At 34.1% G+C, this 18,728-nt stretch overlaps 3 protein-coding genes and 1 long non-coding RNA gene across 6 annotated transcripts in view; 2 read left to right on the top strand and 2 right to left on the bottom strand.

Moving 5' to 3' along the window:
- LOC100181569 (solute carrier family 25 member 46) overlaps positions 1-3,805 on the bottom strand; it is a 10,069-nt gene extending 6,264 nt beyond the window's left edge. For both annotated transcript variants that reach the window (XR_003396312.1, XM_026836440.1), the window contains exons 1-3: positions 3,424-3,805; positions 705-872; positions 403-503 (exon numbers count right to left, since the gene is read on the bottom strand). Coding sequence is in view for 1 of the 2 variants with exons in the window: in XM_026836440.1 (XP_026692241.1) it covers positions 403-503; positions 705-872; positions 3,424-3,598 (444 nt within the window). In the remaining variant the exon portion in view is untranslated. The remainder of the gene's footprint in view (positions 1-402; positions 504-704; positions 873-3,423) is intronic.
- A 1,827-nt stretch (positions 3,806-5,632) lies between these two features.
- LOC100176913 (zinc transporter 6) lies at positions 5,633-15,378 on the top strand. The gene is made up of 9 exons (XM_002121283.4): positions 5,633-5,945; positions 6,153-6,199; positions 7,482-7,653; positions 7,888-8,098; positions 13,120-13,241; positions 13,564-13,732; positions 13,963-14,126; positions 14,354-14,547; positions 14,774-15,378. Exons 1-9 carry the CDS (start codon positions 5,906-5,908, stop codon positions 15,194-15,196), a joined length of 1,542 nt encoding a protein of 513 aa, XP_002121319.1. The 5' UTR covers positions 5,633-5,905; the 3' UTR covers positions 15,197-15,378.
- LOC113474626 lies at positions 9,241-11,403 on the bottom strand. The gene is made up of 2 exons (XR_003396313.1): positions 9,800-11,403; positions 9,241-9,727 (listed from the first exon to the last, which is right to left on the bottom strand). It is a non-coding gene; the product is annotated as an uncharacterized LOC113474626 (long non-coding RNA).
- A 1,660-nt stretch (positions 15,379-17,038) lies between the features above and the next one.
- The window catches only part of zf(c2h2)-128 (zinc finger (C2H2)-128), a 15,753-nt gene continuing 14,063 nt past the window's right edge, over positions 17,039-18,728 (top strand). For both annotated transcript variants that reach the window (XM_002123332.5, XM_026836425.1), the window contains exons 1-3: positions 17,039-17,153; positions 17,430-17,483; positions 17,607-17,663. In XM_002123332.5, coding sequence (XP_002123368.3) covers positions 17,058-17,153; positions 17,430-17,483; positions 17,607-17,663 — 207 coding nt within the window. In that variant the 5' untranslated portion in view covers positions 17,039-17,057. The remainder of the gene's footprint in view (positions 17,154-17,429; positions 17,484-17,606; positions 17,664-18,728) is intronic.

Here is an 18,728-nt window from a genome sequence, read left to right as displayed (position 1 = left end):
TTGTATCACGTTGACTCGTAAGTGACCTAAAGTAACCTCGACGTTACACGCGCCTGATAAACATGACATGCGGTGGACGCGTGATCAGACGCTTTGACCTAGTTTATTACGAACGAGTTGAATTAGGTATACGAATGGGTTTACGTTTATGAACAAGTTAGCGCTGTGCATTAAGTGAACAAAAGTGCCAACTCTAAGTAGCTCAACAACATACGTGACGCAAGAGACCGTGAAGTTGCTGACGTCACACTTTGTTGCTGACGTCACACGCGAATCTATTCGGGTTCGTGCGAATAGCGTTTCTGTTTATTCGGGTTCGTACGAACCCGAATCTTTTGTAAATTGGCACTTCCCTATATAAAACTATATATATAGAAAATTTGTTTGTTCTTTGATACATACCTGGCACTGCCGTCTGAGAACCTGACATGGGAAAGCAAGTAGAAAGTTTCCGAGACCACTTGAAACACTCACAGCAACAGATGCAAGCCTTTGGTTATGTTCTGTGTGTGGAATACAATTTTAGGAAGATGTAGATACATTATTAGGTTTAAGAATTGAATGCCAAATAAACAAGTAATAAATGTACGCAATATGAATATTGCTTTGTATAACATTTGATTTTGTTGAACGAAACTCTTTAAGAACATCCTAATATCTAGAGGTATGTTTAATCGGTTACAAGATATAATTGAAACAAACACCATTTGATGGAGTTGGTTTAGGTAGTGGTGAAGAGGATGGAATGTTATTTGAATCGGCATCATTAATCCCATAATGCCGCATTACTTCCTCCAACTCTACATCACTTGAGGGCGCTCTATGATCTCCGAAGAAATTCACAAACGTTGATTTTGGTTGTTGTTGTGAATCTGTTGAATGGATATGTTGATTAGGCATGGGAAGAAATTAAAATTCGGCATGTCCGGGCAGAGCTGCGATTAAGCCGTTTTTTCGCTAGCAATGCTCGGCAACAAATTTTTCCAATTTAAGTTATTTACATTTTTTGTCGCGGCAATAACTGTTAAGTTGAGCGACGTCAAAAACGAAACCGAGTTTCGGCGCGAGCCACGGTCCCCATAAAATGATTCGTTGTTGTCTATTTTGTATCCTAAATCGTCATCTCTCATTAAAACGCTCTTCATTTTCGATTAAATGCCAAATTACTCACAGGAAAATCTGACCAAGATTGTTTTGGATGCATTTAAAAATACGTCATTTTATGTTTTGGTAAAACATTCTTCAGGACAACTACTCATCAACTCTTAAGCTTTAATTCACCACTTGCATTCGCCCGCGATAGAAACATTAATCTATGGTATATATTCTATGCTACTCGTAATAAAGTTATTTACGCAGGATTTACTCCAGACAAACCGAATGTTTGTTACAACATAGTAGGGATTCACACATTGATTATTTACGTCATAATACCGACTTTCTTATTCAATTATTGCCTCACAGGAACTTTTTAACTAACTAACCAAACGTTCGTTGTATAGTGTGATTCCTATTGCCGAAATATTTTTTTACATTACTTATAGTTGCAACGCGGGTTTGGTTTATTCTCTCTCTATTACTGCATAAGATTTCAGTTAAACAAACAATATTACTGCTAAACAGACAATGTTTCATCACTGCATCGCATTCTAAACGATTTAGGGCTTTGGGCCGTAATAATCAACCTAAATCTGTTCCAGAAGTATTGATTCTTTATATTTAAGATATTTTCCTTAGCCAGCAGTGTGTTTGTTACGAAATATTAGGAATTCACACGTGGATTCATTGCATCATAATAGCGACTGTTTGACCTGGCAGTTAATTACAACATAATAGCAATTCACACGTCAATTCATTGCGTCATAATAGGGACTTACACTTCATTATTTAGCCTGCAGGTGCTTAAAAACAGGTTGAATGTTTACTTTTTCACATCTGCCATTAAGTAAAGGCAAAGTTAGTAGGGTAAAGGATTGTCTCTTTACGATGAATACTTTCTAAAAGTTGCGCTTGGCGACACCTGGTAACCAATCGCAACACTGAGTCAGGGTAATGAGAAACATTACCCGGTCGAGTCCGAGTGCCCGGCGAGTGACGTCACAATAGCTATGCGGCATTCATTGAGCCCGCGCGAGTGTGTGGTTGTCATACAAACGAAAACCCATCCGTCGTAAGTAATAGGTTTCTAGAACAAAATATCGCGGAAATAAACGGTCTAAATCGTTTCCAACACTGCTTTATGTTTATATATGGTGTTTTCCCCACCAGACAGCCTATTTATTACGCAATAGTATGGATTTACACATGGATTTATTGCATCATAATAGCAGTTGTTTAAACCTTTAATTACGACATAATAGCAATTCACACATTGATAGTTTGCGTCATAATGGCGATTCACATGTGGATTATTTAGCCAACATATGTTTGAATACCGGTTACTTTGTTTCTTAATGTTTGTGATCAAGCATTTCACAGATTAAATATCATTGTTAATATATCTATTTTCATTAGTTTACAAATACTAATAAGTAATAAGAGATGTCTTTGTAGACTTTAATCTTGATTCTCTTGACCACACAGAGAATTATTTACGTACAAAATGCATCAATGTGGTCGGTTTATTTGGCGTGAAAATGAAGTTAGGATTGCTACGTCATAAAATGGGTTTATTATTATTTATTATTGGGCAACCCATTAGTGTTTTTTTGGACAACCAATTAGCGACCACTGGGTTGATGCAATTGCTGTTAAGTGTCCTGCCCAAAGACCCATATGCCCACAATGATAGCAGCGACCAGCCTTGAATCCATCATCTATGTGTCGGAGGCAGGCATGCTAAGCACTTTGCCACTAAGAACATAAGGTATCTTTGTAAAACTTTCCTAATATTGTAGTGACATTGAGGACAACCACGGGTCCTTTAAGATATTTGAAAACATGAGAACACCTTTTCTGCCAGTATTTAAGCAGTTTGGAGCTGCAAATCCAGCCATGTGGTAATATAAATAAAGTTCCTATTGTTTTGTAGATACGTAGTGATAAGCATATACTATTCTGAAAAACTAAGCTGACTGCTGTTACTTGCTAGTATTGACTGCCAGGGAAAAATAACCTGTTAATTCACACTGTACGCTGAAAACTAGTCATATTACTAATTTCTACATAAACTCCTAGATTTCATTCGATAAAACGAAATTTATATTTTAAGTGTTAAAACATGTGCTTTAGGCGTTTTTTGGCTCTATATTGCTTACAAGGATTACATAAACACACGTCAACCGTGCATTTGTGCTGGCGATTCACGCTTCGTGAGATGGCAATTACAACAAGTTTCTTGTGTGACATTGGGACAGAATTCCCCATTACCTAACAAATTACCTCATTTACATTACTATAAGAACAACATTATAAATTTATTACCAATAGTACGAACTTCGTGAGGTCCCTCGTCAAATCGAACTCTGGGTCGTGTCCCTGAAAACGATGGCGAAGATGCGCTTGCTCTTAACCGAGCACTTGGAGGTGCTCCATGTAATCTGTTGTAACTTGGTCCATGGTTCAGTTCCTTTTTACGCCGACGCTCACTGCTTCGCATTACAACGTAAAAGTAAACGAATCTTATACAGCTCTACCAACTTTACGCTTGAAAAAAGTTAAAAAGGGACAAACAAATCGAGAACGTACGAATAATAAAAGTAAAACTGTAATGGGAATCGAAAATAAGATTTTTTTCTCAAACGTTGCGGACTCGGTGTAAAATTACCAATGAAATCAACAAACAGCTGTTGATTGCTAAGATACCCGATGTAAACTAGTTACGCGGCAATTTCTGAAGTCACAACTTAAAAATTGATGAACAACAATACAAGGACATCGGTAAACAATTTTGCCCTTTGTTACGCATGAATGATCAAAGTGAAATGTTTTCGTCCCCGAAACACAAAACGTTGACGAGATAATGTGAGCATAGTCGCATAGACACCTTACTATGACGTGAGTAAGGTTTGCCGACGTTGGGTTTGCTATGTATAACTCGTTAGTCGTTACTTTTACGTAGAAGGAACCTTAGTTGTATGTGTTTCGATCAAAGTTAGTTCGTTCTTTTATTTTGTACTAGCCACGAGGTTTTTCGACAATATAGGAAAGTGCATCAAAATCGGACAGATACAAGAATTTGAGAGGAATTTCCATGTATCCAGCTAGATAAATATTAATTTAGTATTGATGTGTGTATATACTTTACTGCAATTATGTAATATTATGTACTGCAATTATGTAATATATTTTTAATAAATAACTATTTAGTATAGTTATTGTATGTTTAAAAAATTGAAAAAAATGTGTTTAACATTTCACAGACTTTTTGTCTCAAAGTTTGTCAGGCATGACCAGTGTTGTATTAAGGAAACTGATATTTACATTAACTGCATTGTTATTTCTGTTGTCTAATGCACTTGGTAATGATTTAATTCATGTACAAACATTTTATGGGTATGTTGGGGCTGAGAATTTTACTTATTTCCGGCTTACCTTAGAAGGTGATGTGGTTGTTAAACTACATTCACATGAAGGAGATGCAGACCTCTATCTGTCAACTGAAACCGAGAAACCAACTTGGGAAGATTATACGATGAAATCAGACACTTGTAGTGAGGACATTGTTTCAGTACAGAGCTTCCAGCCACGGCCCATTGGTATTGGCGTATATGGCTATATTCATCACTATAAAAGCTCATTTAGTTTAAGTGTGTACTTAGATCCACAGTCAAAAAGTCACCCTGATGACTTAAAAGCAAAAGTACCACTAAAACCTTCAAATCAAAATCCCGATTCAGAGTTGGTGTTTGAAGAACACGAAGATTCTATTTTATGGACCATTTTTGTGGGGTTTTTACGATTTTTGTTGGATGTGTTGCTGTGATATCATGTTGAAAACTCTATAATGTTGCAAATATTTTGTTTTGGCAATAATTTTAGCATAAGTGTGCGAGCTCTGCTTTAAATTGATTCCATGCCTTCCTCTATTTTATTATTTATTTTACTTAAAAGAGTTTAAATATCTACCAAGTAAAAAAATATACTTTTAGTCTTTCGCATTTAGCACAGTTTCAAATCACGATTTCATCTGAACTGGTCATTACTCAATCTGACTATTATCCAATTAGTCATTTTGGCTCGTATCACGTGATATTTGGTTTACCCAAACCATTACCTTGTTATAATAGTACTTGTTTCGTCAAGGGCCAAATAATTGAGATATAACTTTATATAAGTGTACTTGGGGCTAGGGATGCACATTACAGAATAATTAGGTATTCTAGGATATCCTAGAATACTTTAATTCGAATCTAGAATTCCGAATCTAGAATTTCGAATCTTTTTATATTTATAGGAAAAAAAAATTTTACCCACAAAAGTCAGTTTATTGACCCTTTCATAACAGCCTTGTTGGATCTTGAGTTGTAAAATGATCAAAAATTGTACTATTGAGTAGTTTTTGCGTCATGAAACGTATAGCAGGCTATGGAAAGACGTTACGAAACGTTTACTCTCGAAAGTCCCACAAACACAAAAATATTTTTTTTTTAAATTAATAAGTTTCAAAAATTGTTAACATAGTATATGAGATGACGTGTAATGACGTCATTAAACAGAATACCGAATCCCGTAATTAGATTCGAATCCTTTTGTACACGGATTCGAAATTCTGTAATGTGCATCCCTACTTGGGGCCGTTGGTTTTCCATCATAAAACTACTTCAGTTAGCACCAAATTCAACATTGCCGTGTTAGAGTTATTTGTAATAGTCTACATTATATATATAGGCCTATTTATATATAATACTTTCTTCCATTAATCATCTTTGTATGTTATTTTTATTAAGAGATAGGACCAAACATCATGTCTTCCTACACAACTGTATCTATAGATCCAGAATTTGGTAAGTTTATTTACAAAGTATAGCTAGTGTTGAATTGGTATGATAATTCATTTAATCACTACTTGTAATCTAATGCATATAAATAAGTAATTGCAATGATTTAAACAACATACATTTATGTAATGTTGTTTTTAGGGTTTGCTCCAAAAAAACATAACAATTTATACATATATATATAAAAATGTTATAACAAGTTTATATTCACAGATTTTGACTTGTCGGGAAGTGGATTGTCTCACAAGTCAAGATTGACTGTAAATGTTCTTTAAAAATATTGTTAAGTTTGTTTATTATTGATGTAGGCCCACTACAATAATTCTATGCTCATATGTTTGTGTATATCAGTTTTCGTTCATTGTGAATTTGCTCTCTCGCAAGTAAGGAATCGCAACGTCAGCAAATTTGCGGTATCAAATTACAGCCGGTGTCGAATTACACGAGCGCCCAATGTTTCCATATCTTTATAATCGAATTCCCATATCTTTATAATGGGTATAAATATTACATTGTTTCCCTAGGAATCGGAACATTTTTTCATTCAATTGTTATGTTACTTGTCCTATTACAACATAACTATTAATTATGACGTTTCATAATATAAAATATAACAATCGGGAAGAATGTGCCCACTGCCCAACCAACAACGAGATAGAAACATCGTGTATGAGTGTCACATTTTTATGCTCTGCGCCGGCGTAGGAAATAAAGGAAGACGCATGCGGTAGCATACATTCCACACCTAACCAACAATGCAATCGTTGTCAATTTAATCTCGTTAAAAATGATGTAATGAAACTCTGGTTCTCGTGCGGTGCCAACAAACTATGTTTTTTGGCTTCTATCCAAGCTTGATCCGGACGATATTTTGTAATATCATATTACAATCTCTGTTGGTTCCAATTTACTGATAGCGTCGCTCTTCGCTATTATATTTGCAGCTATTAAAATTCACATAATCGCAATTTACCTGCATTTTTTAAACTAATCATCAGAAACAAAAATTATACAAAAACTACAGATTGTATGGAAGCGAACAAAACACGATTGTTTTATAACAATCTCGTTTGTAATGTAACAATCGTAATGGTTTATCAGATATATTAGTGTGCAAAACCAATATCTAAAGCGTTTGTATAGCGTCAGAAATAACGTTGACTGGACGTAAATATCTGCATGACATACACTTTTTGAACCCGCTGGTTGTCACACTGGCTACATCAGTTATAAATAGTTTTAATTAAATATTTTTTATATGAATTTTACAATTTGCAATACTGGAAATTACGAAACGAGACGTCTTTTTAACCGCAAACCACGTGCCTTGTATTATTTTGATTAGCGACGTTTTTCGGCTGAATAGGAACGTATTCTCGTATGCCTTTCTCCTTAATGACATCACATGTGCTCGTGCCGAGCCTTTCGTTGAAGCTGGCGCTCGGCGAACCCAAGCTTTTACGACTCCAGCACATCCCTAATAGGTTTCTCCTTTATTGTATAAATCATTTTAACGAACACTTTCTCTACTCTTTTGTTTAGAGTCCCATTCACCCCTTCAAAAAACGTAGAAGCAGGATCTATGGCCAGTTGAAACATACAGTGCAACCTTTGCTTTCACTTAGAAGTGCTAGAAGAACTTTAGCATTTATTATTTTTAACTTGTTGATCATTTTTATCCTCTTATCATGGTGTAAATCCACCAATAGTTTAGGTAAGTCTTTGAAATAAAATATTTGTTCATATAAATTAAATGATTGTGCTAGTTAAAAAGGGTGTGTTTTTAGGTATATGCTGTATCCATGGTTGACATTTGGATAGAAGACTTAAAAATACATATTTGATTGCTGTAGTGATCGGTTTAAAATGACCTCCCTATGTACATATACAATACTTATTACTTGGTATAATTATAGTTTACCACATTATTTTTCACTTTTTATTTCAGCATTACGTTCCTTTGCTTACTTGACAGTGTTTGATTTTTTCACTTTAATTACTTGTATGATTTCTATTTGGTCTACTGCCAATCAAATAAGCCAATCAGAGGAAGGAACAATTGTTTTCAATTATGAGCGGATAGAAGTTGTTTCTGTGTTTTCTTCTGTTGTCCTTGCTAGCTTAGGATCAATTTTTATTTTGAAGGAATGTATAATCAGGTGAGTGGGTTGATGGCACAGTGGTTGGCCTGGTTTTCGCTGATTTAATGCTGCTAACATTATCGACAATACATGGCAATTGCTGTGATTCAGTGTTTATATATGGCTTTCCTTAATTGTCAATCAGCATTAATAAAAGAAATATCTACCTAAAATGAATGGCCTACAAAGTTATTTAGGTGGTAACTTGTTGGCGTGCATCAGTGTTGGGGTGTATTAAACAGTACACCCTTGTTACGATGTTGTAACGAGTTGCCTTGCTATGCGAAATTAATTCTATTACATTCATGAGCATAAATTCATTCAAAGATTGCAGACTGTCGCACAACTTTATTATTTTTAAAAATCAAGTAGAAAATGCATAGGATATTGTCGACATTTAAGGAGAGGCCCACATTTCTCATGGTTATGCATTTTTTGCATAAGAATAAAGTTTTGTCTGCTGATGCTAAATTAACAGCTAGTTTGTGAAAATTTTTTTTAATTTAAAAGTTAAAGTGTCTGGACGACGCTCATACAAGTTGGTTTTAAAAGAAAATTTACACTTAATTAATACTATCTGTGGTATTTTTTGTGAAAAAAATAGTTAGTTTGGCCAAAAAAAAACGTTTTAAAAAGTACCAAAAAATCCGCCTATTGTTGCGTCACTCGCGGGCACTATGACGTAAATTGCGTCACAATCTGTTCTAATCGATCAGCTGATTTAGACTTTGCTAGCAGAAAATGAATTTATGTTTGCAGCAAAACAGAATGTACCGTCGACATAGTGTTTTCTGTTACTTTTAAGTTAAGAAATATGCGTAGGTATTGCCGTGGCCTGATTTTAGTTTAAAATTAATGTGTTTTTTTAAATTGTTTGTAAGTGTATTACAGTATTAGATTATTTAAATTTGTTATTAACAATAATGTGAAAGTGTGTGATGTATAGTCAGGTAGAAGTATTTTATCTCAAGAAGTGACATAAGTGAAGATCCTAGTCCACTGGCAATACCTACTTGAACCTGTACTTCCAGCAAGTGTTGGGGTAGTAGACAGGCCAAGTTAGGAAAATCAAAAATACAATTTGGTGGGTTGACTAAGAATAGCATTTAATAATAAAATGTGACATTTAATAAGTCTGTTGGTTAAAGTGTTGCACTGTCTTTCTGAATTTGCTAAAATTTGTGTAAACACATATGTGTTGCAAATATGATATTCTTGACTGAGACCCGAGCATGGAATACAAATTTAGCGAAATCAGTTTTCACTAATATAGTATTTGTTGTTGGCCTTCATACCAAAAAGATGGTCAATCACATGTTTATGGTGTTTATTTTGTTTAAACATTATCGCTTTACAGCTGATCAGAACTTTGTTAGATAGGTACAGGAATGACTGGAAAAAGAAAACAGAAAGGTTCCATCAGTACTGATCAAAAGTATAAGTGAACAACATTATAGTGACAGTTGAACAACATTTGCAAGAATATTTCATCATTCAGTTTTGAATGGTCTTGTTTCATACAAAATGTGATTCATGCAAGAGTCATGTTGTTTTTATTCAACATTTCTAGAAATACACTTTCTGTGTTCTTCTGCGGTCTCCAAATAAATGCTGCTTACTTGTTCCGAACAAGTTTCCTTGCATATCCTAATGGGAACATATCATAGTAAAACCATCTGAAGGAAAATGTACACTACAAATATGAGATGACCAGCATACCAATGTAATGTTGCTTGCTTTTTTCTATGCCCCACTTTTCCTTTTGAAAATGAAAACACACACACCTATATATATACTTTTTATGGCTTTAGTCATTCTTGTTTTGCTGCTATTTTAAACACAGCACCAGTCAGGCATGATTACTCTGCTTATGGTAAACTGCTATAAGATATCTTTAAATACAGATATAAATATAGTCTAAGCCATATGGGGAAAAAAACGAAAAGAATTTAAAATCTGAACCCTGGAAAGTCACGAAAACTCATTCTCCACTAAGCTTGGTAGGCTATTTTGTGTGGTTATACACTGATTTCCAGGAAACAACTTCCAATAAATTTGAAGCTATTTAAAGTATTGCTAATACCTTCAAATCGCTTTGATTTGCTTATCTATCAAAACTGCACCAATAAACCGTAAACCTTGGTAGGCCGGGTTTTCACCATAAACGAAATATTGTGTTGTGACGTCACAGTGCCCGCGAGTGACGTTTTTTACAACTTTAAAATTTAATTTTTTAAACGTTAATATCTTTTAAATTGAACATAATTTTCACAAACTAGCTGTTAATTTAGTATCAGTAGACATAAAACTTTATTCTTATGCAAAAAACTGCGCAACCATGAGAACCGTGGGCCGTACTCTTTAAGAACGTTTAAAAGAATCAAATTTTAAAGTTGTAAAAACGTCACTCACAGGCACTGTGAGGTAACAATACAATATTTCGTTCATGGGGAAAACCCGGCCATCAGCGGTTTATCGTTTATTGGTGCAGTTTTGATAGATAAGCAAATCAAAACGTTTTTTTAAGGTAATAACAATACTTTAAATGGCTTTATCAACTTATTGGAAGTTGTTTCCTAGGGATCTGTATCTAACCACAAAAAGTAGCCTACCAAGCTTAGTGGAGAATTAGTTTTCGTCACTTCCCAGGGTTTAGATTTAGAAATTCTTTTCATTTTTTTCCATAGGCCAGTATTTATACCGGTATTTAAAGTTACCATATTTTAGGAGTTTACCATAAGCCGAGTAATCTTGCAAGGGCCTAGCAAGCCTAAAATTTTGGTGGGGGCAAATGTTTTAGGGTGGTATGCAGAAAGTATAATCAACTTTGATCTTAGATCAAATCTCATTGTTGACATAACAACGATTTAAACGGTATGCAGAAAGTATAATCAAAGTTAATTACTGATTTTTGATTGTCGATTATCGTCAAAAAGTTAAACAGCGAAATCGGCTGTTTAAGTGTCTGCCAGCGTTGCAAATTGGTAGTTTTTAAAGTTTGTAACGCGAAATAAGATTAATTTCTGTAAACCCATGTCAAATAGATTGTATTGGATCGTTTTTTATAGGTTTTAACGGAGTCTGGGCCATTTTAGAAAAAAACGCTTCGGATCGCAAAAGTTCGGTAACCGCTTACTGACCTTACTCCGACTTGCTGCTACTTTTTCCATACTATTTTTACTGTTTATATTGATTACTATTCTGTTTAAGGTATAAAAACAATAACAAATTCGATTTTGACTTTTATTAAACATTTTTGTCGCCATTTTTACCGAGAATTGCCTTCTTCGTGGAGTAATTTTCGAGAGAAATTCTCTTGTCCATTGTTATGACACAAACACGAAAAAGATAAACATAGATCAGCTAAGAATCACTGATTATACTTTCTGCATACCACTTAAGTTTTTTGCATGATCTCCGTTTAGCTAAACTAAGATCAAGCAAAAACTTAAGTATAAGTATACTTTCTGCATACCACCCTTATAGTTGTGTTTTGGGTTTGAAATTCCTCATTACAACACAAAACAGGGAAAGCGTTCTGAATAGCATTTATTTTTCACAATTACGCCGTGTGAAAACACAACGATCTACATTACATTCAAAACTCCATTCGTCGTCTACCACTAGTCATTTTTGTCACAAAATTTGAGGTTTGTTTTTCTTAGCTAGCAAGGTAGACTGTTTAGTACGAAATAAAATGGATTCACACGTGGTTTCTTTGCACCATAATAGCGTCGTATTTTAGCCCTTTCTTCCAAACTACATTGGATGATCCATTCTAAAACTTGAAAAGATCCGGAACCGGATCAGGTCCGCCATTTGAACACCACTGTTATAGCACGTGTAACACTTCACCACTGGTTTAGGAGAATCAGAGAAAGCATATACACTTACTAGTCAAATTTTAGCATAACACAGACAATGCCAATTGTGATTTGACAAAATCATTGTTCTACTTGTACTAGTTCAGTGACTTTGCTTCACTAAATCGAAATAGTAAATTATATTATTTGTATGTTTTTTCACCAATAACCTTAGTTGAAACTCAAAATTTAAGGGTGGGCCATGGCCCCTCTGTGGACCGCAGAAGAAACAGATTCATTTGGTATAAGCGTTCTTTGTTCAAAACACTGAAAATAATCCAAAACTCCAATGTGTATTCCCAGTAATGTTGAATGTACTTAGTTTAAAACAACATAACTCTTACATGAATCCCATTTTGTATAAAAAAAGACCATTCAAAAGTGAATGATAAAATAATTTTTTCACTATAATTTTGGTCGCTTATACTTTTAATCAGTACTGATGGAACCTTTCTGTTTTCCTATCCAGTGACTCCCATACCTATCTAACAAAGTCCTGATCAGCTGTGTAGCGATACTGTTTAATAAAGGCCATTCTTAGTCAACTCACCAATTTGTATTTTTGATTTGCTCAGCATCACCTGTTTTCATGGAAGGTAAACTTGGCCTGTCTACTTCCCCAACACTTGCTGGTAGTACAGGTTCTAGCTGGAAAGGCCTAATAACTACTGCTAGTAGACTACCATCTTCTCTTATGTCACTTCATCAGATAAAATACTTCTATGTGACTATACATCACACATTTTTACATTATTGGTTATTGTTAACTGACAAATTTAAATGGTGTAATACTGTAATACACTTATATAACAATTTTAAAAAAACATTAATTTTAAACTAGAATCAGGCCAGGGCAACACCATTTCTTAATTTAAAAGTAACAGAAAACGCTATGTCGGTGGTACACTCTGTTTATTTTCCACCAGCAAAGCCTAAATCAGCTAATCGATTAAAACAGTTCGTGACTTAATTTACGCCATAGTGCCTGACGCAACAATAGGGGGATTTTTTGGCAATTTTTAAAACGTGTTTTGGATAAACCAAATATTTTTTTTATATAAAAATACCACAGATAGTGTTTATTAAGTGTAAATTTAAACTTAAAACCAACTTGTATGAGCGTGGTCCGGACTCTTTAATTGGAATATTTATTTAATTTCATATTTTCTTTAATAGGATAATTGACCAGCCAGAAGTGTCTATTGGAAGGTTATTGCCTGGTTTATTGGTTGGCTTCCTTTTCCATGTTATGATTACTTTGTCTGTTAATAACAAGCCGCTGCAGTGTATTACAAATGGTACGTTCCCATGAACTCGTGGAATATTTTGTTAATAAGTGACTGTGTTATTGGTCTTATTATGACAATGACTTCACTACATGAATAACATTATGGTGTATGTGACAGCAGGAGTGGTTAGATCCTTGTTACAGTAAATCAATGTTTACAAAAGTTATCTAAAACTTTTTATCATAGGCCATTTGCTTTGCTTCATGGAACTTTTTGTATAGTAAAATAGCTTCTAAAATAAAATGTTGTCACCCTTTATAATAGAAAGGAGCGATAGTATTTTTTGTGTATGTGGATTAACCCTTTTTAAAAATCTAATTTGTTATTATAGCTTCACAATCTTCAGTGTTACAAGAACACATGGCAGATATGAGCCAAACACTATGTAGCATTATACCAGCTTTAAGCAAGATATTGCTACCAAGAATAAACCCTTTTCTTCTTACTTCGTTTATTGGGGCTTCGCTGATTTTTTTGACAAATCTTCTTATTCAAATGAAGTAAGGTTTATTGAATGTAAAAAGCATATAGTGTGGGGATTATTCATTTTAAAATCAAGTTCATTAGTGGGTTATTTAGCTACTGCAGTAATTTCTAAACCCAACCTATTATTTTTTATTAAATTCCGTTTTACATAGCTTACTTATTAGAATAAAACTAATTATACTTTAGAAAGATTTTGGTTTTTAGTTTTTTAAATGAACTTCTTGGTTTTAAATTTATGTTTCAGTTTGTATTACTTCGCTGATACAGTCTCAGCGATTTTAATATCAACGTGCACGTTGTGTACTATGTGGCCTGTTGCCTCGTGCAGTGCACGAGTGTTGCTCAACACAACTCCTCCTTACTTACTGGGGCAGCTGGATAAACTTTTAAGTGAAGCTCAAACTTTAGGTAAATCATTATTTCGTTGTTTTAGAATTACCCGTTTTTGATTGTGTATGTTAGCTCAAAGTGTTTAATTTATGATTAATTAAATTGTTTGTAAAATATATTTTTGTTAGGATTTTAAAATGTCGTTTATTCTTCATCTTTGCTTTAAATAAGTTTGTACATACATAAACTAAAATGAAGTGTGCATTATTAATCTTAAACCTGAATTGCATGTATTTTGGTTGTAGATGGTGTCCTTGAAATTCGAAACGAAAGATTTTACACAGTCTCATTGTCTGTTAATAATAAGAAACGATATCATAATGGGTTAACAATGGTTGGTAGTATTAATGTGCGTGTACGTCGAGATGCAGATGAACAGATGGTGCTGGCACACGTCACACACCGTTTGTCAACTCTTGTTTCTCACCTTACTGTGCAGGTAAAGATATATTTCACCTATGTGCTAATTAGCTAATACATGGATAAATTTCTCATTTATAAAGAAATATTTAAAGATATATTTCACCTATGTGCTAATTAGCTAATACATAGATAAATTTCTCATTTATAAAGGAATATTTTAAGATATATTATATTTTACATTTTAGTTATTTGCTGAATTATAAATAAAAAAAATAAAACATATTTTTTAACACTTTTCATAGGTATCCAAGGATGATTGGGGTTCTGTACCTATGGTTTCCAGTGGGGTAATTAACATTCCTCGAGCTGTTAGAAGCACTAGTGGTTCAAAACCAAGTAGTGCTTCATCAAGTATAATATATGGCTTCAACAAGCCAGCAGCAGCCGTAGCTCCAATGCCACATAATCCATCAAAATACACAACAACTATAGCCGAGAAAAAATCAGCAGATGATTTCAGCTTTGCTCCTACAAAAAGCAAACCACAAATAAAATCATTAGCTCCCCCATCCGCCGGTAGTAACATAGCCCGCATGTATAAAGCAGCTGGCTTCAGTACACCCCCACCATCCAAACCATCTACCAACATGCTCAAACAAGTATCTGGAACCAAACTTGCAACAGGAATTTTAAGTTCTGCAAATTTAAAACTAACAAAGTCATAGGAAATGATTGTGCACATTTTAGGGATTCTAAAATGTTCTGTTACTTAATTTTTATCTTAAGTTTTTATTATATACCTTCCCTGCAAAGATAAGTGTATTGATGAAATAAGACAGATGATGATTGTTTCGGTTTATGTATGTGTATGACCCATTATTACTTACAACCATCTTGCCTTGCACATGAATGATCACTTTTTCTTGTTTGATTTAAAAACTACTAGATAAAAATGGTTAAAGTAGATTTTTAGAGATACTCTGTCAGTTTGAAAGAATAGTTTATCTAGACCAGAGAAGAAAATGATACATGGTAAGTGTAATTTTACATGCAGCTTTGTTTACCTAAATTTTAGCCAAGGCGTATTAAGATACATTTATATAAACTGTTAAGTAGCATCGATGTAGAATATTTGGGTATAATGAAATCATAGTTAATTAGAATATGAAGAAATGTTTTTTTCTAGTGAAAGACATCGCTTTTTAAAAAGCAAAGGTATTTTATCTAAACTAAGGAAGTTCAGCTTTTAGCACATAGGCAACGTATGTTTGAAAAATACGTCGGCTTTATTGCTATTTGTCAACGAAACCAAATTAATTGAACTTAAATTGTACATTGATATAACATATTTGGGGCGCCGAATTGAATAAAACGTGGTAATATTTGAATTCAGAAAGAATTATGACGTCATAGTTGAAAGGTTGATGAAACAGAGGCTAGCCATTTCTGCCGCTTCAAAAAACGCGGTCTGCAAAAGTCTCGTTGTTTTTGTTAAAAGCAGTTATCTAGTTTAAATTAAATTTAAAACGGGTTACACTGAAGAGTTAAAAAAATAAAGGCCGAGAAGTAGTTATATTTAGGTTTAATTTAGTTTAAACGCGTGTTTTAGGCGTAAAAGCATAACAGACAAACTAAGATTTTCTTTGTCGTGTTCTAGTCACGTGGTTAAATGCCGTCTTCCGATTGTAAAGGATTTTAAACACAAGGTTTATTAAATAGATAATACTGAATACTGTTAAAATTAGTAAAGTAAAAATGGTTGAAATTAAGGCTAAGCAATACATCAATATATTATGTTTTACTATTTTAACGATTTAGTTCTTTCTTGGTTGTCTGTGCGTCATGGCCCACCGTTGGCTGCATGCGCGCCCGTCCGACATTTTAAAGCAAAATATTCGACGCAAATACGCGGGCAACTTAATGTCTTGGCTTTTAAAAGTTACTTTTCTAACAAATTACAAGTTGTTACAACTTAAATTACAAGCCGTTAATTCTACAACTCCAGTATGATATGTTCATAATAAGCCTTATGTGTTCATAACAACACGCGTAAATAAACACAACACAGCCCATCGTCGTTTTGGTCAGCGTGCATTCATGTCTCTAATGCAGAGGTTATGGGTTCAAAGCTCATCGCTTCTACCATTGTGGGCATGTGTATCTCTGGGCAAGACACTTAACAGCAATTGCTCCAACCCAGTGGGCAATAATAGATTGTTTAAACTGACAGCCATAAGAACGAAAAACTTAACAAAAAAAACAATCAACCACACAGTTACAGTGTGGTCACTCGAAAGCTGGTATGAGGTATATGAAACAAAACACCCATGGTATAATGACTGTCATTTAACGACCACGCATATGTGAAGCAGGTAAAAAGGTCTTCAATTGGAGCAACTGCACAATATATTAGTAGTTCCATCTGTACTTGTCATGTCTTCTCTGTTTATTTGTGCATGAGTTTTATAGCTTCATGAAGTGACCAAATTGGATACCTGTGTTTGCTGATCAAAGTCCTATTTCCTATTTAACCTTTTTACAACAATGTCATATTTGTTCACAGTTCATTTGCTTAAAAACTTTAAAATGTCTGTTGTTGCAAAGAAGCCAAAATATAGTAGGAGAACACCTAAAATAACACAGAGGCTTGCAGAATATAAGAAGCAAGAAAAAACCTTCGATGTTAGTATAGCTTTCTTTGTTACAATGGTTAGGAAACGGTTTATAAACATATAAATCTTAATGGAAGTTTATCATTTCATGAAAAGCTAAATATAAATGGTTTTCAGTTGTGCAGTACTTGAACAATAAAAAATACAATGATAAAATGCAATGCTGTTTAATAGAGAGATGTGTGTATTGTTTACCTTATATGTGAAGAAAAATGTTAACAGTGTGTAAATAAACTTTATATAGAAGACAGTGTTGCTTCATGTATGAAAATTCATTATTCTACAGAGCAAAGTTTCAGAAGAGGAAACAGATGAAGATGATAACTTTGACGATCTAATGGTGTTTATAACATTTGTGTACTGCTATGTTTGTAATTGTAGCATAGTATAAATAAAAATATAGAAAACACTGATGTTTCATGCAGAGCAATACATTTTACTTATGTGATATATTAATCTACAGAATGAAGTTTCAGATGAAACAAGTGATTATAACGATGAAGATTATCAAGCTCCAAAGGTTTTTATCAACTTACTGAAGTATTGCTATATTGCTCCAACTTTGATTTTAGTATTAGATGTATAAATCTTCAAGTAAAAAATTGTGTACCTACTTCTTCGCATAGGCTTAACTCTCAACAATGGTTTCATAGGTCACTATTAAAAGAAACTGTAATGTTTAATGCGAAACAAGAGGTACAAACAATATACATATATAGTGGGAGAAGATTGGACACAAAGCATATATTGCCCAATATTTTCAAAATCAAAATATATGACCATTTTTGGGTGATGTCACAAATTAGTACTATTATACGTTTACTGATTGACAATTCAAAAAAATATAATAAAGCACAGAATTAATTTTGAAAAATCAATTCTTGTATTTTTGAGAAAAAACGTTTCTTATCGTTCTCCTAAAGGTTGCTATACGTTTTGGGTTAGCGTTTACGTTCCATACATAGTTACAAATTAGGCGTTTTCACACCATCGTTCTGCAGGGATTGAAGCTCTGTATTAGGGATGTGCCGAGCCGAGCCCGAACTCAAAAGCTCGTGCCCGAGCGTCTCCTTTTTTGACGCTCGGCGCTCGGCTGAAATCTGGGCCGAGCGCCGAGCCTTATGCTATTGCTATAATGTTGCACGCGAGAGCGAAAAATATAAAAAATGAAAAAAGTGAAGCTACTAAAAGATAACGAGACTAGTCAGCGTAGCTTTCTCTTTAATCATTTTTCGTTCGTTGTAAATTTGCTCTCTCGCAAGTAACGAATCGCAACGTCGGCGAATTTGATCTTATGCAATTACAGCAGGTGTCGAATTACACGATAGCCTAATCCCTAATGTTTCCATATCTGATTGTAGAAGTAAATCCGGACGGTGATCGGTTAATTTTATTGAAATTCCGGGCGTAATATATTTTACGCGCGTCTGTCACTCAAGCTACGAAATCTTGCATATTTCTGACTATAGTGCGGGCGCCTGTGCGATAGAAAGGTTGTTAAAGCTGCGATTTGATGTTTTATGTTTGTTGCGTGTTCGTTATAATCACGGGTGTTCGTAATTATCAGGTAACGAAATCGATCGAA

The sequence above is a fragment of the Ciona intestinalis genome, chromosome 10 (assembly GCF_000224145.3).
Source record: "Ciona intestinalis chromosome 10, KH, whole genome shotgun sequence".
NCBI classification, from domain to species: Eukaryota; Metazoa; Chordata; class Ascidiacea; order Phlebobranchia; family Cionidae; genus Ciona; species Ciona intestinalis.
This window is presented reverse-complemented; position numbering and strand designations above follow the sequence as displayed.